The following is a 24,532-nucleotide window of genomic DNA, read 5'->3' on the forward strand; positions in this document are numbered from 1 at the left end:
TGTGCACTTTTACAGATATTAAATAGTTAATAAACCACCGTTATTACACATTTAAACCTGAAGAAACACTAAATAGACAAAATAAAACAAATCACACAACTTCACTCCTCGCTTTCCCGCCAAAAAATCCCTACACGTAACATGAATAAATATTTTGAATAGTGATGGTGATACGTTAATGTAAGATCGATTTTTAATATTCCCTGTATTAGCTTCAAACGTATGTTAGTATTTAACGGAATATTTGAACATGATTTTAACATACATTTGGCATACTTATTAAGGACCGATGACTATTCAATATTTTAAGCAGTTTGATCCGTTCTCATATTCAAAGATTGTTTCAATATGAATTGAATACTTCCGAAATGCCCGTTTCTTGAATTAAATATCGGATGGTAACTCTTCTATCGCTCAATAGAATGTTCTCGACTTTCGCAATATTTTCTTAGGTGACTGACGTCGATGGACGGCTGCAACGATGTTCGACTTCCGTACTCATTCTCCGTACTCGAAATTGAGAAGGCCTACCCTGCGACAGTGGAATACGGTGGAGCAGACTCTCCTAATATTGCCTCCAAATCGCAATGAATCTCTCGCGACGTTAACTTTTTTAAACAGAGATATTTAATAACGGCTCGCTCTTCATTTTTCTCCGTTTTCGAGAACACGCTCCGACACGAAGCAAACAAATGACTACATTCAGAAAAAAACAAAAGAGAATCGAAGTTTTTTTTTAATTAATATTACAAAGATGTATCTGAGCTATGCCTGCCACTATTTTTATTTTAGTTTTCTTACCAACGAGTATGTTGTTCTCATTACTTTTTGATCCCTCCTCGTACATCAACACATGCGGCCATAAACTTACTGCATACAGGAAAAATAACATTTTCATAGAAATTTACGTCATCGCCGACCGTCAATAACACTGCATCACGAAATGAAAATATTAGGCACTGCAAAAAGCGGATAAATTCATGACCTAAGAGATAAGACGTACTGCTTAGTATTGAAACTGCCTAGTCTTGCCATAAATACTGAGACAAAGGAAAAAAAAATCTATTGCAAATAACATTTATTACTTTTACAGTGTGTTAGTTTAATACATAAATATAAAACAATTTAAAGTATAAAAAGCTTATTCGAAGTGGTCTCCATTGGCTGCAATACAGTCCTTTAAACGTTGAGGCCAGTTATCAATAGAAGCACGCACTCTTTTCATGGGAAAAATGTTCACTGCCAATTGTACGGATTGTTTTAGGGACTCCAAATTATCATGGCGCTTAGAGCAAGCCGTACTCTCTAAAATTGACCATAAATCATAATCCAGCGTATTAAGATCGGGACTAGACGACGGCCAGTCTTCAGCTCTGATGAAGTCCGAAACGTTCGTTTCCAACCAAGACTGCGTAGACCGAGCTTTATGACCTGGCGCCGAGTCTTCCTGGAAGGACCATTCTTGATTATTGAACATGGGGTTGTTAAGGGACTTCACTACCTTCTCAAGAATTATATCTTGATACACTTGTGCCGATGTTTTGATACCTTTTTCACAAAAGTATGGCTCAGCCACTCCTTCATAGCTAATACCCCACCAAACCATCACTGAAGTCGGATAGTGTCCACGTTGCACTCTGTCGACTAATTGGGAAGCTTCCTTAGAGCTTTGAGCATAAATACGGTCATTTTGTTTGTTAAAATGTTGCTCAATTGTAAAAAATTTCTCATCCGTAAACAAAATTTTTCTATGTCCTCCCTTTGCGTACCGCTTCAGTAGTTGTTTCGATTTTACCACCCTATTCTGTTTTAAATTATCAGTTAAGAAATTACCAGTACGTCTCTTATAGGCTGCAAGTCCTAAGTCATCTTTTAAAATACGCGACATGATTCTAGGTGCTATCTTCATCTCCCGAGATAAAATCTTTTGCTTTCGGACAGGATTTCTTCGAATTCTTTCCCTTACTGCTTTGACCACCTTTTTCGTACGAACACTACGTGGACGGCCAGATCTTTTTCTGTCACAAACAGAGGAGGTCTCATTGCACCTATTAATAGCCTGGTACACAAATATTTTACTAATACCAAGCGTATGGAGAGTTTTAAAAATTGCATTTGGCTCCATACCTATTTTGTGTAATGCAATCACAGCGATTCGGTTCTCTTTATCACCCCACTCCATTTTAATATCGCAAAATATTGTACAATGTATTGGCGCCAAAATGAGAAAACTCAATGAGCAATCATATAAAAATGATAGATTCCAAATTCAAATGTAATATTTAGTTTATTTTTAATTGTAACAATATTTATGGCCAGACTAAGTGTATCCCAGGTCCACATTTTATTGTGTTAGATTACACACGGGTTCACAGTCACGGTTATGTTTAGATGCGGCAGAAATATGTAAGTAAATGACGGTACCTACCCCCCACAATATCTGTGCCCTTATTACACAACACACTTTTTTATGTTTAAGAGTGCTGGTGGCCCGTAGGCCTTTCTAGTTTTACCAGGGTAGGTGGGCGAGCAAGGGCTCAGCCAGGAAGGGTGGGATTTGCTAACAGCTACCCGAGCGCCTCCAATTGAGACCTAACAACTCAAGAGTAGCTTTGCGAATAAACTACTTAACACTTATGCATCTACTATAAAAAGTTTCAAGAGCTAAGAGCTTATGGCCCACTGAGCGTCTCGCCGGATCTTCTCAGTGGGTCGCGTTTCCGATCCAGTGGTAGATTCTGCAAGCACTGCTCTTGCTAAGATCAGTGTTAGCATCACTCCGGTTTGAGCCCCGTGAGCTCACCTACTAGCTAAAGTTACGCTGAAATAGCCTCTCAAGGCTATCAGCTTTGGTAGGAAAAAAAAAGATAAGAGCTTAAATCTCGAAGGTACTGAAATAAAAGCTGTATTAATAACAATGCAGGCTGATTCTTTTTTTGTTTTAAAGTTTTCGTACGCCATTCGTATTTGGCCCTCTCATGTCAAACCATTCATGGCTAGACAAGCAGTCTGGATATACTGAGTCCCATATTTCGTCAGCGTAGACATCCCGGACGAATGGCGCCACGCTATAATATCCCTCGGCTCCGGTAATTTTTAGTTGGGCTGTGGACTCGTTGACCTGTTTGCAGCAATTAAACAGTTCAATTAATTGGTGCAAAACTAGTCCTGTCGAATATCTGACGGCAAAGAAGATGATACCACTTACCTCATTCGCTTATTCATGACATAGGTACCTTCAGGATGCAAAAGAAATGTAGAAAGTCAGAGGTTAAATTAGAGGTATCCAACTAGATTATTAAAATCATCCCAACTTTATTAAAAGTTTCTTGCGAGAGGTGTTCGACAACTGCCCACTGTCTAAGCACCTAACTAAGTTGGTCTTTCAGATATGCGGATTCCACCTACATATTAATTAAATGGTCGTCGAGATGAATCGCTACAACAAAAACAACCATGAGCTCTAATACTTTCCATCAGTGTGCTGGTAAGTTAAAAACACTACACGTTTTATCTTCAAATGATTATAATACTAAATATAAATTTTACAAATAAAACATCTATCCGAACATTTCGAAGGAATCCATATCTAACTAATCAAAACGATTTTCTAATAAATCTACAAGTACAACTGCTCGTTATCTGACTTGGATTTCACAGTATTCATAAATCCTCTCTAATGTGCTAGTACAATGAAGAGGCCCGTGCAAAAAAATAGAACGATTTTAATAATTTAAACGAGCATTTACGACCGCCAGACATTATTCGACAGCGGTCGGTATCCGATACGTGAAAATTTGTTGACGCTTTGTTGTCTATACGCTATTTATACACGGATTATACGGCAACCAGCTGTACGGGATAAAACTCAGAATCACATACACAATAAACACGAACTGGGCTAAGGTTCGGTCGGAGCATTATTTCATGTTGAAGCGTATCATTCCGTAACCGTGCACGCTATAAACAAATCAGAATAGCGTGGGATGTCGGTACACACTGTAAACTTTTTAACATTAATATTTAAAGAAATATAACGTTTAATCGTTTACTCGAATTTTTGTAGATAACGTTATATTAAACTTAAAATATCTTTGGGCACCTGTTCAGATAACACTTGGAGTGTCCATTTGATTATTCAAATATAATTTATTCGACTAATAACGATGTCGAAATTAAAGCGGTGTCCGTTTTAGATGCGTCCTGAATTCGAGTTGTTTTATGAACTGTGGAGTTCATAACCGTTTCTCAAAATAGACTGTTTCGAGTTTTCCAGTGCTCATAAAAAATGCGATTGATTTATGACCGGCACATTCGTATTGGCAGCCACCCATTATGACTACATTATAGATGGAATAACACCAGTCAAATTTAATGATAATAAATTAAACCGTATTATATCTAATTTCCGAAAGTGATTTTATCAGATCACGTCGCGTCGTGCGTAATGATCTTACAGCGTATTTATATGAGGGCGTTGAAAAACGTAATTGTCAATCCAATAGTTTCTGTGTGAGATCCAGACTTTATTAATTTTTAATCGCCAATTTCCACAAAATCTCACTCGACTTGAAATCCTGATTTGTTAAATGTATTTCTCAGTAATACCCTGACTAATTTAAACATGTCTTATCAAGTACGGGCAATTTTCCTTTAATCCTTGCTTTAGTAATTGTATTATCGAAGGTGTTTACTATCAAAGCCACAACGAGGTCAGTGAACTAGGACCTGTAGGACATGCGACTCGTACTGTGCCAATTCTCGAAGACTATTCATCTTAGTACATACAACAAGCATCGCTGAACATGTTGATGTATAATATGCAGAGTGTTCGAACTCTTAAATCATAAGCTTTTAATTAGCATAAATTACTGTCGTCTTCACAACCACAGTATTCGTTTTAAATATTTTAATTCTTATTTTTTTTAAATTTATTAGGCATTCACCTGCGTCATTAATGCATTTTGTGATAGCGAATATTAAGTAACTTATTAATATCGTCAATATATTAAAAATAACTGAGTTGTGAGGTTGTGACCTAAAAAACACAAGAAACGTAATATCTTAAATTTTCTCATTAAAACAAAAAAAAAAAGTTTTACAAGCAGCAACTTTATATAAAGTAAATAAAACTGATCAAAGAAATTATGAAAAAAATATCTTTACATCATAATCGTAAACGTCCTACACACGACAAACGGCTTTAAAATTATAATTATTCACATTTAGTGAGAGCGAACGCTAAGATCATTTACTGGGTGAGCGGCGAGATTACAGCGGGCGGGCGGACGTTCACGCGCACGCATGGCTTGTTTACGTTTTTCATAACCACGTTTCTACTAAAAATACTTCAGCATCCTGCCGTTTGAGGCTCACGCGATTGGTCGGCGGTGGCACAGGAAACCGGGGAGGACTTGGGGCCGGCGGACCCCGCCGCCCGCGCTCCCCTCCTTCTTTATACCACGGAAAGTATTCGAAAGCCCCGAATATCGTGAGGCAGCAGAAAATAACCCTGAACGCTGGAAACATTCGGAATTGTGGCCAGTCGTGTTGTGCGTCTCACAGTGTTAACTAGTGACATCAACCATGGTTCTGGACACCGAAGACTGGGTAGGTGTCTCCAATAGCAATATTAAATTAACATACAATTGTAAGAAATTAAAAATATGCTGAAAAGAAGAATAAAGTATGAGGCGTGTGTTATGAACAAGGGACATTAACAAGATATGTCGTTTTGCTTGTAATTCGGTTCAGTTGAATTTGTGACAGTTGACAACTGACCGACAGCAGCTGTGAAAGAAGCAGTTAACAAATTTATTTTAACAACTAATATAGCTGTCAAGACGGTGTGAAATTTTAAAGATCTTAGGTTTTTTTTACATTGTAGATAAATAAACTAAGTTTCAATGTTTATTTTCATCATTGATCACTTTTAATCTAATATCTATTTCGTTTTGTTTTAATTTCATAATTTAATAAAAATAATCTACCTCAACTTATACCTTTTTTGGGAATTTTTAATTGAAAAATATTAATTGTTTTACGTATTGAAAAAAATACTTAAATTATTTAAATTTTACCAAAGCCAGTACATAAACATAGTGTATTTAACTTTTTTAATGTACAATAGACCTCTTATATCCGATACCTTTATTTTTAAAAAAGCAAAGAATAAATCGCGTTCTGCCCCAATCTTAAAATTTGGCCTTAGACTTAGGCTTCATCGTTCAAAGTCGTTTGCGTCCAAAAACATATTTTATAGTCGCAAACTTTCTAGTAATGGTTAGAAAATTGTGCAGTTATTACAAAATCTATTTCAGTTAAATAAAACTCAAATATCGTTAGGTTTCATCATCACAAAGTTCATAAGATTAGAACATCCAGGTGGGCTGTGAGCTCGTCCACACATCTAAGCAATAAAAAAAATAAAAAAACATATTTGTTTTACAGATAAACAAGAAAAAACCGATACTGTGAAACCTGCTGTAAATTAAATATTTTTTAGGAATAACTTAAAACGAGTCCGTAACCATGTCAAATGTATCAAGTTTTAAAGCTAGACCACGTCAACGTTTCGCATCTTTATCCAAAAATATCGATTTCTCATATAAAAAAATTACATACGTGCTGCTATATTAAAATTCAGTTTTATAATATCGTAAAAAGTAAAAGCTATATAATTTAAAAGGACGAATGACGTACGTTTCTGGCCACGGAAATATGTGGCAGATAGAGTGTGCAAGACCAATGAGTCTATTTTTGTTTCAATTGCACATAAAACAAATTTATTATGCTCCGGTAGCACACTCCGATGGCTTAGTGCTCGGTAATACTTAGATTTAATACAGAACATCAAAGTTCTTTTTTTGTATTGCGTGCCGTGTTTTATCTTCGAATTAAGGATGAGCGTAAATTTTAGCTTTGAAATAAAGGTTTAACAAATTGGTTGGAGGAGAATGTTGGTTAACGTTGGCTAGGTTGATGGACAGGAGAATGTTTCGTGGAAAATTTAGTTAAATAATATAAAGGCCCTATAGTTTTATCAACAGTACCAATAACACATTGGACTGTGTATTTCACTTACGAAAAATCTTTCTCTGGCGCTACTTTAGACTGTCAGTACCAAAACGTTCTAAATCTGTAAACGAGCAAGAGACAATATTGACAGTTCATTAAAGCACCCTGGTTTGCCCCAACCCATTAAGTTTGATAGCGGGTAACAAATAATAAAACTCACAAAACTTATAAATGATTTCGGAGGGAATGTATGAGTATCAATATCACCGTTCAGCCTATTTCTGTCTCGAATCATTCATACAGTATGACTGACGGTCGTTATTCCAATGCAATTCAAAATTGACTTGAAGCTTCAGTGTAAGCAGCAACAATAATAATATAGCAAGTACCGCTTGACACCACGTGAATTTGGAGTTAGTCTGTACGTGTTGCCTATCTTGATATAAATAATTAAATCTCTTACCTAAATACTGAACGAATTTATTAATTTTATGTTTTAATAAAAGTACCTTTTTTATTTATTGCTTAGATGGATGGACGAGCTCACATCCCATCTGGTGTTAAATGGTTACTGGAGCCCATAGACTTCTACAACGTAAATGCGCCACCCACCTTGAGATATAAGTTCTAAGGTCTCAGTATAGTCACAACGGCTGCCCCACCCTTCAAATCGAAACGCATTACTGCTTCACGGCAGAAATAAGCAGGGCGGAGGTACCTACCCGTGCGGACTTAAGAGGTCCTACCACCAGTAAAAAAAACCTTAAAGAATATTTAAACTTTAACTACATTTGATTGAACTTTAATATTTAATCTAATATTTATGTTCTTACATATTAAGCTAAGGACGGAATATTAATAGCATAATTTTTTTGTTAACAGGCCGATGAGCTGCCCCCAGAACAGATCGCCGGTGAGTATTTAATATGAATCGACCAAACATATAAAAATAATCAAATAACGTTACATTATAATATTTTGAAACAAATCACGAAAAGAATATTCACTGATGTTTATATAAACGAGGGGAAAAAGCAAGATCAGATTTGGCGTTATGCCAACACAATGAAGCTTGCTTCGTAAAACAAGCAGCCAAAGCGTAATAAATTAATTCTTTAAGTTTTAGCGCGTGGGTTTAATTAGGCTTCCAAGAATAGGGCGGACTGAGGGTGTGGTCATTTCACCATTCATCATTCAGCATCGCATGACTTTTCTACTACAGATAAATACTAAAACATGCCATGGAGTTTAAAATCACTGAAATAACTTCAGAATAACTATAAACGCTTCTATATAGTATATTTATTTAAATTAAGTCGACAATTTAATAGCAGTAATAGTTGTTTTTTTTATTGATTAGATGGGTGGACGAGCTCACAGCCCAAGGCGGTGTTAAGTGGTTACTGGAGCTCATAGACATCTACATCGTAATTGCGTCACCAACCTTGAGATATAAGTTCTAAGGTCTCAGTATGGGTTACAACGGCTGCCCCACCCTTCAAACCGAAACGCATTACTGCTTCACGGCAAAAATAGGCAGGGCGGTGGTACCCGTGCGGATTCACAAGAGGCCCTACCACCACCATGTAAGTTTCTTTCGATATACAGACGGAAGGGCATCTTGGACCCGGGTAGGTAACAACATCCTACCGTTTTCTGAGGTAGACCTTCCCAGAGGAAGCAGCTGTTACACAAAATATTCCAGACTCTCACTTCATGTTACTAGATGAGTGACGGTATTACCGTTGCGTTAATAGACTCTGGTAAGCACTTATCATCACGTATGTGATATGATCGTCTATCCAAATGGATAGTAGATAGTGCAACTCAAAATGCGATTATTCGTTTAGACACTAATATTTAAAAATTATAATGAAATTAATGTATAACGAGTACATATATCAATTATATCAACTTAATGTTCGTTTTTTTATTCGATTAAATTTGTAAAGTACATTTAATCTATATATTAATACGTGAAACAAAAACTTTGTATCCCTTTTTACGAAAATTGCGCGGACGGAGGAGTATGAAATTTTCCACACTTATAGAGAATATAGAGAAGAAGTGTACAATGCTATTTTTTTTTTAAATAATGCATAAATGATACGTTAAATCAATAAAGAAAACATTACACACACTACATACCATGTATTTGACGCACACACGCATGCATACTATTTATTGTCAAACTTTTCTTCTTGACGTCTGTTGTCAAATTGAGATTAATTAATGTTTGTCTTTGTTAATATTTTTTACAGTCTTAGCGAAATTTGTGATTATAGAAGTATAAAGTACAATCACAATATGTAGTGTACAAATTTACAATTCCAATTAATTATAGTCGAATTTCGACTGCTGCGGGACCTCTAGTAAACACAAACTGAACAACAAGGATGGCATAATATAAAACATTAAGTTAAACGTAAAACGTAGACAAAAGTGTATCGTCGGGTGTCATAATCAGCAATTCTAAGCAATTTAAATAAATAAATAAAAGTCTTACCTCTGTGGACGGCGCCATGACAGTTCTGATGAAGATAAATTCACTCGCGACTAGAATTATCGTTGTTTGCTTATTTTGGTAATAGACTTAAAATGTGTTTAAAATAAAAAATGACTCGATTATTTAAATCACTCTGTATTTTTTTGTTCCGACTTCAAAGTATTGATGTTCGCCGATAAAGGTGCGGTTTTAAATGCGATCTCATTTATTTAATTATTAGCTTTCGTTCGCGGCTATTCTCGCGATTATGTAAAAAATACATTATTATGTATCTTTCTGGATACATTTTTTTTTCTATGGCCTTTCTTTCGGTTTCGGGCATCGGAATCTATTCTACGTCGACCATTACGATGTTACGACAGCTGCTAGGGCCGCCCTAGGCGGTGCCGCTGGTGTTCCGAATTACCCCGCTGCTTTTTCGTAAATCTGACAAAGTTTTTTTTTAATTGCCAATGTCGATAGACGAGCATACGGCCTATCTGATGGTGAGTGGTCGCCGTCGCTCATATACGTCAATAATGCCAGCGGTACGCAAAAGCCATTGTGCAGAATTAAATGATCATTATCGATAATTTTTTTCCTACCTATGCTGATAGCCTTGAGAGGCTATTTCAGCTTCGCCCTAACGTGTGTAGATGAGCTCACGCGGCTCAAACTGGAGTGTTGCTAGCACTGACCCTAGCAAGAGCTGTGCTTCGCAGAATCTACCACCGGATCGGAAACGCGACCCACTGAGAAGATCCGGTGAGAAACTCAGTGGGTTGTGTCTATGGGTTAATTCGCTCGTCGAGCCCTTCGTCGCAAGCGACGGGTGCGACGAGGACGGTGACCGGGATTATCGATATAGTACTTAGTTATGTTATGAAAGCGTAACAGACAAACATACAAATTCGGTTTCACATAACATCACTTTCGCATAAAACAATGGCAAAAAACCAAATACATAAATTAACATTGATAACCAAACAAAATCTCAGCTTACCTGCTGTTAATCGTCAATTCCAGTTTCAATTCCGTTCGAATTACACCTATCCTCTCCTTAGACGGTATTTTCATTGCTGAAGGTCGTGTCTAGCTTAAAGTGTTGATCGCTCGATGCACTATGCTTGCTGTCCTCGGCGGTCTTTATTGCCTCCGTTAGTGGCATACCGGTAAGCTTCCTTACCAGATCAGATCAATGGGTAGGTGAGCGTCCGCGTGATCTTCACTCGTCAAGCCAACCAACTACCATTAGATTCTCTAGGCTATCACAATCTTTACGAGTGTTGTGACCGAAATACATACATACATGAGAGTACGCTGGAAGCAGATAGCGGACAGCCTTGTGGTAATACACGTTCCTTCCTTCCTACGAGCTCCTGCAGAATGGATAAGTTGGTCCGACGTGCAGTCCAAGAAATTCGCAACATCCACCTCCAACACCACATTTCCAAAGCGACGATGTCAGCCCTCTTACTCCGTCTTATCGTCCAGGTTTCGGTGCCGTAAAGCAAATTTGAGAAGTCGTAGTACGGTACTAGGTACGTACCAGCTTCACTTTGGTTTTGCAAGATATATTGTCTTTCCATACCCTAGTGAGTTTATTCATTGCTCCTTTGGACATTTGGACTTTTCTGGCCATGTTCCTTCCGCTGCCACCCTTGTTACTAAGAAGAGAGCCAGGTTAAACGAACTGGTCAACAAATTCCAAGTCTTGAAGTTCATTAAAGTGAATAAGCATACCGGATCTATCTACCATCAATATTTGGTGTTCGCCTTTTTAATTAATTAATCAATTATAATATAAATAATTAAGACTACTCGCGTTCAGCCTACTTTGAGGGTGCTATGGAATAAATATTTCCGGAAGTTCCAATAATAACGGTACGATGTTTTTAACTCAATCGGATAAAAGGCACGCGTGCGTACAGACGATACAGAAACAAACAGTCGTTTCTGTTCGATTCACTGGTCTGATGCATACCAGACCAGTGAATCTCGACCCCGCTCCACCGTCGGACCGTTGCTAATTGCAAAGCGTCTGTTTGTCAAATCTATTCTCATAGTAGTGCATTGATGGTTCTTGCCCACTGAGTTTCTCGCCGGATCTTCTCAGTGGGTCGCGGTGCCGATCCAGCGTGGTAGATTCTGCGAAGCACTGCTCTTGCTAGCAACGTCCTGCGGTTAGAGCCCCGTGAGCGCACCTACCCACTCGGTGACGGAGGCATAGCCCTCTAAGGCTATCAGCTTAGGTAGGAAAAAATATGGTTTTATCATAAAAATGTTCTTAAAACACCGATAACTGCATTTGTAGGTACAATATTTCATAAGCAAACGTTCATTTTATATTATGAATTATGAATAAGAAATTTAGGTTTGTTGTTATTATTATTATTAGTATTATTACGTCGAAAATTTGCCACTGCAGCTCGACTTCCCAGGTCTTAGACCTAGAGGAAGACCATGGTTGACAAGACGTATTGCTGAATGACAAGAGGGTATAAAATGTTGCTGAGAGAGAGTGCTTTGTTGTCTGAAAATTTGAAAAATTGCTATTAAAAATAATATTAGGATGGAAAAAGGCCAGATGGTTCAGTTTGGCCAGGTGTTCTCAGGACTGGCTCAATCTGGAACTGTACGGCTATTTACTTTGATATTTAATAAGAGAAAAATGTCACTCGAACTAAAATATAGTCTATTTTTTTTCCAACCATACCATATATTTTCTTCGCGGCAAAAATCGGTAGAAGAAGCGTGCTACCAAGCCGTACTTGCTAAAAATACCCCTACCACAAATACCTACTCGTTAAGATCATATCATCAAAATCCACAAATTATTAAATAGAAAAAATACTATATTTCATGCCTAAATAGATTATATACAAAGATACTGCATATAAACATACTAAGTGTGACTAAACATTGAATCATGAATCATACATAAAAAACTTTTTTTATCCATCAAGATCAAAAAGATACTGAAAAATGAATCTAACTACGTACTTATAAACAGAAATGTAAATAATATTTTCCCATCTATCGTTCGACCTCGATCCAATACATTTAAATCAAATGTTTACCCGAAGTCAGTCAAGAGTCTAACGTGTTTTTTTCATCTATTTATAACGAAATGGTAGTTGGAACGCACGAAATAGAACAATGTTAGCGTATGTTGCGAGACTGTAAGTGTTAATTGAGTACTAAAGAGCCTTTGCACCTATACGTGTACGTTAATAAATCATAGTTATTTATTTATTAGCACCAGCACTTTTGTGACCGGTGCCCACATATATAACAACGTGAATAAATAAATAATTGGGGACAAATTATATAGTTTCGTTTTGGACTAAGCTAGGGTTCTCTGTACTGTGTCAACCAGAAACCGATTTACATATTTATTTACGCTGAAATATACACATAGGTATATTAAGTACGGGGACAGTAAGCGAAGAAACTTATTCATCACATGAATGTGTTTGTTCGAAGTTGGAATCCCCCATGTTTAAACCTAATATTGAATTAGGTAAAGTATTAGTGTTACCTACTAGACTGTACAAGCTAACAAGATGCCTTGCCACCGATACTAAAAGAGGAAGATATTAGGGGAATAATTAGCTGCAGTAGTAATAACAGTCACTGGACGTGGATGGGATCTCATAATTTTTTTTTTAATCAACTTACATGACAGTATCTTCTAGTTAATGGGCTGGTAAACGGTTGAAATAAATTCGTTATTCTTTAATTTATTTTAATTTGACGTCTAAGTATACAACGCAATACCGTTTTTTTATTGCTTATAGGGTTGGACGAACTCACAGCACATCTGGTGTTAATTGGTTAATGGAGCCTATAGACATCTACAACGTAAATGCCGCCACCCACAAGATATCAGTTCTAAGGTCTCAGTATAGTTACAACGGCTGCCCCACCCTTCAAACCGAAACGCATTACTGCGCCACGCCAGAACTAGGCAGGGTGGTGCGGACTCACCACTAACTCTTTTTTTTCCTCCGATTATCTTGACATTTTGTACAGGTATCAAAGGCCGATCACACTACCATTATTTGATTTAGACATCACATCCTGAACAGGATCACAATTATAGAAAAACATATTTCAATTTTCAGTTACTCATGTCCTGTTGATGCCAAACTACATTTTTATTACTCCGTTTTTCAGTAACATCTGAGTAAATAGTAATAGATATATTGAAACTAAAGCGTATCGGCCAGTTCCATCGTGACATAATTTGAATGGAAAGTTGGAAAATAGATTTCTATTTTCCAACTTTCCCTTTTATGACCGAAGTAGCTCAGGGCATCACGTCATGCAAAATGTTTATTTCCGTAAATATCTATTAATTCTTCACCAACTCAACTATGTATCAAGATATTGTGTTAGGAATGTTCTTTACCTGATTATAAGATGATTGAGCTACTACTGTTTCATTTTGCAAGCTTGCCAAAATATTTACAATTATCTTGGATTTTTTTTAATTGAATGAAAGCGTAAACAATATAAAAGCTTCTTTAATGCTTGTTCTTTGAAAAAAAACCTATTACAACAAAACATACAGTGCTACAAATTATTGGTCATTGAATAACTTTTATGTACTCAAAATACTGATTTCTCATTGAATTGAAAAGTAATTCATTTTGTTCAAAGCAAACATTGATTTTTTTGTAATTTACTATTCTATATCGAGTTCAAATCAAAAAGACAAAGAAGGTTCTCAATTCATGTCGAACTTGTTTGTTGAATTTGCGATTTAACATTGCAGAATATTTTTTTTGGTGCCAATCTGCAATTCCACAGCGTCTGATAAATATAGTGGGACCATTATAAAATGATTTTCGTTTGGGCGGGCGAATTCGCGGCCATGCGGCAAGCGCGGCGGCGGCGTGGCAACATGCCTGGACGACCGCCAATTTACCATGGAAATCAGATAAAACGCGCTATCGTCATTGTTTTACCGAGTTTCTGAGAATCAATAACAATGATGGATATCGACGTTCCTGAAAAGAAACCAACTGGTACTATGTTTTTTTGGTTGCTATAGGTGTTAAGCGGTTACACATAAGAAATGTCCTATACACATAAGAATAACGATTGTTCCCAAACTGTACTAAAACGCCTTTTTACCTATACATAATATATTAATTATATCGTATTGAGTTATCTAAACAACAATATTATAGACACTCCTAACTATTAAACCTTATAAAAATGGTTATCCAATATTAAGATTAGATCAAAGTAATGATTAAATTCAGCGCTTTTTAAATTATTTCATAGTTCAACATAGCGTTGCTGAGTTCGATTGCCTCAAATAAAAACTCAAGTTTCAAACTACAAACAAGAAATCTCACAAATGTTAATGATATTGAATATTTTTGAAACTTAATAATTTGTCAATCGCCCACTCAAACTTATATTAGATTCGTAAACTCACAATAAAATGTAAAATACACAGGACAATGTTTATAATTTAGCTATTTGCCAAATAGCTAGAACTCGTGCGTAACGTATATTATATTATAAATGAGGCCAAACTCACAAATATGCATAAATAACGATTATTGTTTCCAGCATTGCATGAGTTACGGAAATTTCTGGAACATTTACATTCTGCAGTCGAACTTGAAAACGTCACGTTTAATGTTTGTTTCGAATTATTGTTTTAATGTTGTACCAAAATATATCGTTATTCAAATTTCGACTTTCTGACAATTAGGTACTGTTTAATTTTGTATGTTTGATTTAAAGGAATAGCTGATCAACAATGAAGTAGTCGCTTACTAACTTCGATCAACAATAGTAACAATAGTAACTATTGTTGATAATATAAGTTTATTGTTGTAATATATTGTTGATAAGATGACTTACTAATTAGTATCTGTATCTAACAGCACACGTAAATGTTTTATTGCGGTACGAAGAGTTTTTTCTTTCTATTGTTTAGACTATAGTACACGAGCCCACGGTCCACCGGTTCTCAAATGGTTACCGAAGCCCATAGACATCAACAACGTAAATGTCACCATCTAATTTGAGAAATGACTTCTATATAAGTCTCAGTTCGTAAAACCGCTGCTTCACTCTACACACCGGAACCCTGCAGAAATAGATAAAGTGGAGGTACCTATTTAAATGAAAATTATCATTTTTGTAAGTTCGATTTTTATCACCCGATCCAATGTAAATCGCTTATGAACTATAAATAAATATACACCGGGAACCTTTTCTATAAATAAACACGGACAAATTAACTTTTCTTGTTTGCTAGCAGAACTTAGTTTTTATTGACTAATTTATCCTGCTAGTATTTCAAATATTCAACGCAATACTTTGTCTCCTGCTGTAGTATGAATCATGTTTTAAAATAATTTATACTTCCCACGTCTTTGATCTTGCTCGATAACGGAAAATAAAATGTTTTAATACAATTTAGCGTTCATTAATGCGTTTAGTATCAATAATTATCACTGGCCGCTTATTGTTAGATAAACGACGACATTAAATCGCTTTTGCTTTCCCGTTGTTTCAAAAACAAAATCCTGTTCTTGAGACTAATTAATAAACATTATTATAAATTTTAGATGAAAAAAAATATGTAATAAAGCCCGTGGAACTTTGAGACATCTGCCAAGAAGTCTTAACGATTAAAATTAACAGCTCTGCGTTCCGGCAAAAATAAAAAATTCATGTTTTAAAACCATTTTCTTGCCAAATCTTCATGGAACAGCTGTTGAATGTTGTAACGGCCACGCTCGTTATCACGAACTAATTTATCTGCCGATTTAATGAATAAATATAGAATTTATTATTTTAAAATGCACACAGCACGAGACGATTTAAGCCGCTGCTATGACAATAACAGTACCTTTTAAAACTGTGACCTGATTTTTACGTACTTTTTTTCTTCTTAAATATTTGGTAACTAAATGCCCTGTGACCTAACTTGTCTTTTGAGTCGATCTGTTGCACCTTTCTATTTTTCTATATATCTAGGATCCGGAAACTATAGATCACAACATAGATACGTCATCTACCTTGATATTCAACAAGGGTCGTCTCATCTTTTCAAAGCAGAAGGGATGACAGTTTATTGACAGAAAAACTTAAACATTAAGGGCGCGCCTAACTTATGATATACATATTGTACAAGTACAGCCGGGACGAGTACCTTGAGGCAAAAAGCATGTTTCAAAATTAAACATTTTATTTACAATTACTCGTCAGAGGTTTTGGGTCCCAGCACAGTCGCATCATTCAATACAAAATATGCTCTGGGCAAATAAATCATTTCACCACGGACTGTTCCCAGGGTACTAGCCTGTCATAATTTTATTAAAAAATTTCCTGGTTTTCTCTCATCATTCGGTCTGTCCGTGTTCATATTGCTAATCATTTGTAGTTAAAATACAAACCCCTCTTGATCTCAACTGATCACTCTTAATTCGATCGTGTAAGTTTTTTATTTTTTTGTATTGCTTATATGGGTGGACGAGCTTACAGCCCACCTGGTGTTAAGTGGTTACTGGAGCCCATAGACATCTACAACGTAAATGCGCCACCCCCCTTGAGATATAAGTCCTAAGGTCTCAGTATAGTTACAACGGCTGCTCCACCCTTCAAACCGAAACGCATTACTACTTCACGGCAGAAATAGGCGAGGTGGTGGTACCTACCCGTGCGGACTCAGAAGAGGTCCTACCACCAGTGTAATATTCATGATATATACATAGCTATATTGTGGCTATGTAATTCGTTACACAGGTACACGTTAAACAGAAGAGTGTCGTGGTGTTTTTGTTATGTTTTTATCCGATGTGACATGCTGCTAAAAGAGCATTGGAATTAATTAAAAATAATAACTTTTTTTACTAAATAAATTGCCATCGGAACTTTGCTTTTTTTATTACCGGGAAAAAGTAACCCTAGAATTATTTGATAAATTATCTAAAAAGGTAATTTTCAAAAAAATTATATAACAAGAATCTTCGTTTCAACAAAATGTATATTAACAAATTAGCCTAATTTTTTAGTTTGATGCACAAATATAATTAGTTTACTTTCTACTTAATAAACATGAACATTTGATGTGAAAATCGTCCTCAAAATAATTACGAACCCCTATTAGCGGAGAGCTTCACCTTGATTTTAATTGAGGCTGTTAATAGACGTACGTGCGTCAGTGACTCGCTTTAATCTCGAATAATTGAGGAAAATTATTCCGGTAAAACTAACGCTTTCCAACGAATGAAAATTTATGACGTACCGCCACAGGTAATAAAACTTATAAAATACTGTTCTAATTGCAACGACGAAAGAATAGACGCGCTTCCGTTCACACATTTCAAATTTTTACAATTTCGAAACACGAATTAAGTGCACCTTCAAAAGATTTTATTATTTTACTCAAAGCAATGGTTTATTTTCATACTGTCTTACGGGTAGCAGAATTCCGGTTGTAGTTTCAAGACATCTAAAGACACTAGTACTATTACTATTATCGGATAGCCTCTCAACATGAGTCAGGCCAGGAGTACGGTCGTTTACGCTTATCCAGATAGTGAAATATGGTATTAGTTAAAAACCATTAAATATGTATCGTAAGAATAAATACATGGATAAATAGTTTCCGTTGCGTTTCTGAATTATGAAATTTTAAATAAATTCTTACTATTGATTTATTTGAACATTTGATATTTGAAGATTTCATCAAAAGTTCTAGTAGTTTCTTCATAAAAAAATACATATAGATAATGCACTGTGCACATGCATGCATACGCTGGATGCTTCTCACTACACATCGGTGTACCAAAATAGCTGCGTTGCTCAATATTTGCACCAACTACACCTCAGTGCATTGAACTATTCTCCTAATACAACTTGCAACCCGCCGAACGATCAGTTTAACTCATTTTATAGCCAGTGCAACACTCTACTTTCACTTCAGACATCGGTTTTGGCAAAGTTAACTAAATCCACTTACACATATTAGGTCCTAGTAACAGTTCAAACAATGACTACGTTAAATATCGAAGGTATTGTTCTCGGGTAATTAGTTAATGTATTACGTAAGCAAATTGCGTGTACTAATTGGAGGGTTTGTTTCAGTCCTCCGCAAAGCCTTCGACGGCTTCGACCACAACCGCTCGGGTAGTATCCCCTGTGACTTCGTGGCTGATATCCTGAGAATGATGGGGCAGCCATTCAACAAGAAAATCCTCGAGGAACTCATTGAGGAGGTCGACGCCGACAGTAAGTCTGTTCTGCACATCAAATTTACTGCAAAAAACTTATTTCAATCAGTTAATTCACTAGCACATCTGTGAGAAATAGACTCATTTCCTGAATATGTCATAAATTTATTATCTTAAGTATTTATTTTAAAACCACTCAGTTCACATCCAGATTTAGGCAGCCACAGAGATTGATATTAAGGTAGTTAATAGGTCCTTACAAATATGTATACCGCAGGAAAGGAAACTTCATTTTATACTAACTGATTTTCGCATACTAAAATCTCTCCACTTATTTATTTTCAGAATCTGGTCGTCTGGAATTCCCCGAGTTCGTAACTCTGGCCGCTAAGTTCATCGTTGAAGAGGACGCTGAGGCCATGCAGAAAGAACTCAGGGAAGCGTTCAGATTGTACGACAAGGAAGGCAAGTACCTATTTTATCACATCGAATGAAATAATGCTCGAAGAAACATAATATAGGGACACGTACTGTTTGCAAAACTGTTCAAAATTATCGATTGTACTTTTGAACCCGTGTTCGTTTGACCCGGGTCTAGTCTTATTTAAATTGCACGGTATTGTATTTTGTATTAGCTTTAATAGAAGTGAATTGAACATATTTTCTTTGTTCAAATCCACTCGAAGAATTGTATTTCTTACTAGCGACCCGCCCTCGCTTCGCTTCGGAAACATTAAAACACACATGAAACCAAAAAAATAAAATAAAAAAAATAAAAAAAAGTAGCCTATGTTCATCAGGGACAATGTCGGCTTCTAATGGAAAAAGAATTTTTCAAATCGGTCCAGTAGTTGCGGAGCCTATTCGAAACAAACAAACAAACAAATCTTTCCTCTTTATAATATTAGTAGGTATAGATAATAATAAATCCTGAAAGCATCGCTCGGTGTATTCGTGATATGAATGACATAGCTTAGCGTAGCACAGTATCATAGGACAAGTAACATTTTTCGTAACTCAATACGAAAAATACCTAGCTCGTATTCACGAACCTCTATCAATATACATAATATCGTAGCTTAATGAGGCCTGCACACAATTCTGAATATGTATTATACTTACCGGCGGTGTAACTAAATGCGAGTCCGTACGAAGAGGCACCACTATCCGGCCTATCTATGCTTTTAGTAACGCATTCGGATCAGGACGATATAATAAATAAAAAACCAGCTGTGTGTCTCTGATAGCCACTCAACTCAAGAGCTGAGTACTCAACTAACAGCAATCAAAAAATTATTAGCATTTTTTTCCTACCTAAGCTGATAGCTTTGGGAGGCTATGTCAGCGTAACCGAGCGAGTAGGTGACCTCACGGGGCTAACAATGGCCCTAGCAAGAGTAGTGGAAACGCGACCCACTGAGAAGATCCCGCGAGAAACTCAGTGGGCTGTCATCATTGATAAGAAGTCCAGACCACAATAATCAAGTTCGATTTGTATTCGGTGAAACCTGAAATGAGATTCGTGTTTCGTCATAACAAATAACATTCCAGGCAACGGTTACATTCCCACGTCGAGCCTGCGCGAGATCCTCCGGGAATTGGACGAGCAGCTGACTGACGATGAACTCGATGGCCTCATCCAAGAGATCGACACTGACGGAAGCGGCACCGTCGACTTCGACGGTAAGAACACCGAAGTATATACTGAATAAAACGTCGCGACTAATGCAGACACGCGAACCATAAATCTGTCGAAACGGTTCATCGGCGATCCGAACTCCTTTAAGTTTATGGATCGTCGCGTGCGATTTATTTTACATCTTAAATACAGTGTACTAGAAAACTGAAAATATATCGCCTCAATGTAAATAGATAGCAATAATAATCTCTTATGCATAAATACATATAGTTTTAGTACTGATTGATTATTGAGTAGTGTTTTGTTTCGTGAAACTACAATAAAACGAATGTAACTGGCTAGTTTTTGATAGTGAATGCTTTAGCGCGATTTTGTAGCTCACTTTATCAAATAATGCAGTCGTAGTGGGGATCATGCGTACAACCTCTCGAATAGAATATCCAGTATTTTTTTAAATTCAACAAGATTTCTGCAAGTTTGCTTCTTAAGTGCTAAAGGTTGTTTCGTTAGTGTTACATTGTCTTCTGTGAATACAGAACATTATGATTAACACTGCCGTGTCCAAAATAGTCTTGAGAGTCTAATTATTACTTTTAATATCCCTATAGGCGTCGCCATTTTTAAATATGGATAACTCTTATCGTAATTAAACATTTGACTGTCTTTTAATTTTCGTTCACTGTTTGTTTCAGAGTTCATGGAGATGATGACAGGGGAATAAACATCTATTTCATTTCTATTTATTTATTATGATCTAAGTTAAGTTATCTCTACGCGTTGGCTAATTCAACCCTTCTAATCTGGGAGCATTGGACATCAGTTTGCAGCTACAAAACAATATCTATCGGCTAATTTTTCAAGTATTATGTATGTATTGTACAAACTGTAATTAATTGTTCTTAATTGATGGGTGTGGTTGAGTTATATTTTATATTATCTACTGATTAATAAATCTTTTATTCTACTGTCTATGTTTTGCATTGATTCAGTTGTAATCGGTTAGAAAGCGAACAGATTTAGAATTGAGACGGCGTCGTAAGTATAACGTAATTCTCAAAATAATATTCGTGTCGAGATATAATTTTCGTTTCTTAAGATTTCTGTCCGAGATAAATATAATGACTTCTCTGTTTTTAAAGCGGACGCCAAATTGTCCTAGATAATTTTGATGACATGAAATTTTAGAAAATTTGGCACTCGGCCATCGGTTAGTCACGACGCTGTACCAAACGACCGGTATAAAATCCACGGACCTAAATCATCCCGCGAATAAAAACAAACTTTAAATAATAATTATTTATTACGTAATTCTTTGTTCTTTAAATATTTTTTATTCATCCACGTCGCAAACATCGGATTTTTTGCATTGTTTATTGTTACACATAAAGCTAGATGTACTTTACTTTTAGACTTCAATCATCAATTAAAACTAACATTACAATATGACACATCCGACTCGTTATTATCGCAGTTTTATATGGCTGTTTCATGATGCACTACGTAAATAAATTTCAAACATTGAAATTGAAATGTTCGAAAAGATTTTGAAAAGTTTCGATTCTCTCATAAAATCTCCCAAAAAAATTGTGCGCAAATTTAAAACAAACAATACGAAAAATGCATTTTAAATTATAACCTTCAAGCGTATAACGCTTAAAACGAGTTAAGTAGATAAAATGACCGAAACTAGACTCACTTAAAAGCCTGCATAAAACGTAGGCTTTCCATAGTAACATGAAGGAAATATACATTTAGGTACACAAAAATATAATACTATAATAAAAAGTAAAAATATTTTTAACTTATCCAAAAATAGAAACAAATTAATAATATAATATACGAACGCTATTTTTCATGGAATGCGGCTTAAAACGTTATCAGGTAATAAATACAATTGAAATAATTGGTATCTTATTTAAACAAAAAAAAAACATTGGCGAATTGTACACACTGTCGATAAATATGTTATAATTATAAAGGCTACATTAAATTTAGGAAAATATAATTAGAATATGAAATGTCATGAAATTCTAAATTTATCTTGGCACTTCAGGCTGCGGTTATATCGCAGCGCAATGGCGCACGGAAACCTAATCTTTGTTGAAGCATTATGTGTTTACCATCACGTGAAAAAATTACTTAGGCCCTGATCACATCACCTCGACACTGTCGTGTGATGCTTAGTAACAAATTAACTATCGCATCACTGATTCAAAAACGTCTAAAAAAACTGTATCTTGACGTGAAGATGTGTCCGGACCCTTATAATTTCGTGCTAGTGAAAAGTACACAGACAGCCCCGGGATACATAGCATCGTTTATTGTTTAATTTCAGTAAGCTATTATCGAATAAATAGTGAAGCGCGTACGCCTGATGCTTTCAAAATTAGACAACTGAGTTTGAACATTTTGATGGTACTTATTTAGTTAAGCAGTACTTATAGATGTCGTCGTACCACGGACTCGCACTTTAAATAAATAACATTCTTAACTTTACTCTTTTCAAAGTCATATTCATTGGTAACGCGTCTAAAAACTAAGGTTTCCCATGAGTCTTTAATTATAATGTTATAACTAGGTAATTATATTTTAGTCGCAAGTAAAATTAAATTGGAAGTGTGTTCGATAGAACCAATTTTCAGTTAGAACTGGGACCTAGATCATTCCGCTTTATAATAATATGCCAAATATTGCCAGCTCTATTCTGAAAGTTTGGCAGAGAAAACCTTTTTTTTCCTATTTACATTTAGTTTCACATAATTTCATTAGCTTCTTGGCTTCAGATAGCTAGGTTTTATCTAAAAAAATTTTTTTCGTTAAGAGCTACAAATGAGATCTCAATTTGAACTATGTTTTACAGAACGTTCATCTCTTGCCTGAAATTATATTATTCAAAGCTAATTATCACATTTTTTTTTACATTTTGCATTACAGCGTAATAAATTATTAATTAAAATTCCTTACGTGAATAAAGCGATATTCCTATCACAGTTACAACCAGCCGACAGAAATAAAATTTTAAACTACATTTCTTTCATAAATGTAAAACTTTGATTTCGGATAACACGCATATTTATCAACGAACTAAAATTCCACTGGTTAAGAATAAGCTAATTATGTGGAGCTAAGTTGGCTTTAACAGAAAACAAATCATTCTAACGTGAAAGTACAGTAAATTGAGGGGAATAGAGACTAGAGTTAGAATAGGGACAAATCTGGGATGCCATGATACTTTTGTTGAGTTGTTAGATTTAACTTTGATGAATTGAAAATGACTTTTATTTAGTGTTTAAGAATATTAAAAAGTTTTTTAACTCATCAAAAATATTAAAAAGTTCATTAACTAAAGTTAGGTACTTACCTCACAACTAAATAGTGCCAGCCCTATCGAAAAACTAACATACGTAACTTGATTCACTCCAAAGCCAAGGTGAATCAGGTCAAGCTAGTTTTCTCAGTTTTTGTGTATATTTTGTAATGAACTCTGTATAATAATGCATCGTATATAAAAATATAAGCCTCCGGAATCATATTAATCTCAATTTTATTGGTATTACCCTAAGAAAAACCATTGAAAACTTGTGTTGAATTTGGGAAGGGTGCCGATTCCCCCCAATCTACGGTACCTGATTTTTTATCCCAGCCGACTATAACACGTGAAGAAATACGTTTATTATCTCTTAGAACTAAATTACGTTCTTTTATAACCTAAAAGTAGTTTAATGAATACTGCTCGAGTAGATAGATCTTCGTTCCATATATAGCTGACTGACGTATAGGACGCAGCCCACGTGCGGTCCAGTTGCGAATTCTTTTAATACTCTGAAATGAATAAAGTATAATTTTGTAAAGGTTATGATATCATCTGATTGTTCTTTATTGAGTATGATTAATGTGTTATTGGAATGGTTTTTTTTTAATTTAGTGGACAGCTAAAATTAACTAAGGTTAAGTGACATAAACTTTATCGATATGTATTTATTTAAGTGACGATACATCATTTTTACTGTTGCGTTGTTTGTTTTGAGAATCTTAGAACGGTAAATTATTCATATGAAAGAACAAACTACACAGAATGTAATCAATCGATTTCTGAAGCCGTAAAAGGAATTTATCACTTTAACGTAGGAGACTTGGTTTGTTTGCTAAGCTAGTATTAATTCTGCCCTTTTAAGTAGGACC

General features: G+C 35.6%; 2 protein-coding genes across 5 annotated transcripts in view; one reads left to right on the forward strand and one right to left on the reverse strand.

The window, feature by feature from the left end:
* Positions 1–5,456: 5,456 nt before the first annotated feature.
* Positions 5,457–21,319, forward strand: LOC114240771 (troponin C, isoallergen Bla g 6.0301). 2 transcript variants are annotated; one of them, XM_028171446.2, is made up of 6 exons: positions 5,457–5,610; positions 7,900–7,930; positions 18,626–18,769; positions 19,057–19,176; positions 20,263–20,394; positions 21,043–21,319. In XM_028171446.2, exons 1-6 carry the CDS (start codon positions 5,587–5,589, stop codon positions 21,069–21,071), a joined length of 480 nt encoding a protein of 159 aa, XP_028027247.1. In that variant the 5' UTR covers positions 5,457–5,586; the 3' UTR covers positions 21,072–21,319. The 2 variants fall into 2 exon arrangements, with proteins under 2 accessions (XP_028027247.1, XP_028027248.1); XM_028171447.2 differs by lacking the exons at positions 5,457–5,610; positions 7,900–7,930 and adding an exon at positions 18,399–18,552.
* A 312-nt stretch (positions 21,320–21,631) lies between these two features.
* Positions 21,632–24,532, reverse strand: part of cv-2 (crosveinless 2-secreting protein) — a 70,205-nt gene continuing 67,304 nt past the window's right edge. For all 3 annotated transcript variants that reach the window (XM_028171481.2, XM_028171483.2, XM_028171482.2), the window contains one exon: positions 21,632–24,172. The gene's annotated coding sequence lies outside the window, so the exon portion shown is untranslated. The remainder of the gene's footprint in view (positions 24,173–24,532) is intronic.

The sequence above is a fragment of the Bombyx mandarina genome, chromosome 10 (genome assembly GCF_030267445.1).
Source record: "Bombyx mandarina strain Sakado chromosome 10, ASM3026744v2".
Lineage (NCBI taxonomy): Eukaryota > Metazoa > Arthropoda > Insecta > Lepidoptera > Bombycidae > Bombyx > Bombyx mandarina.

Bases quoted from the DNA above. Each gene is read 5' to 3' on its own strand.
- LOC114240771 (XM_028171446.2), top strand. From the start codon at position 5,587: ATGGTTCTGGACACCGAAGACTGG. The intron at 18,770-19,056 runs GTAAGTCTGTTC...ATTTATTTTCAG, and splicing joins TGAGGAGGTCGACGCCGACA to AATCTGGTCGTCTGGAATTC. The intron at 20,395-21,042 runs GTAAGAACACCG...TGTTTGTTTCAG, and splicing joins CGGCACCGTCGACTTCGACG to AGTTCATGGAGATGATGACA.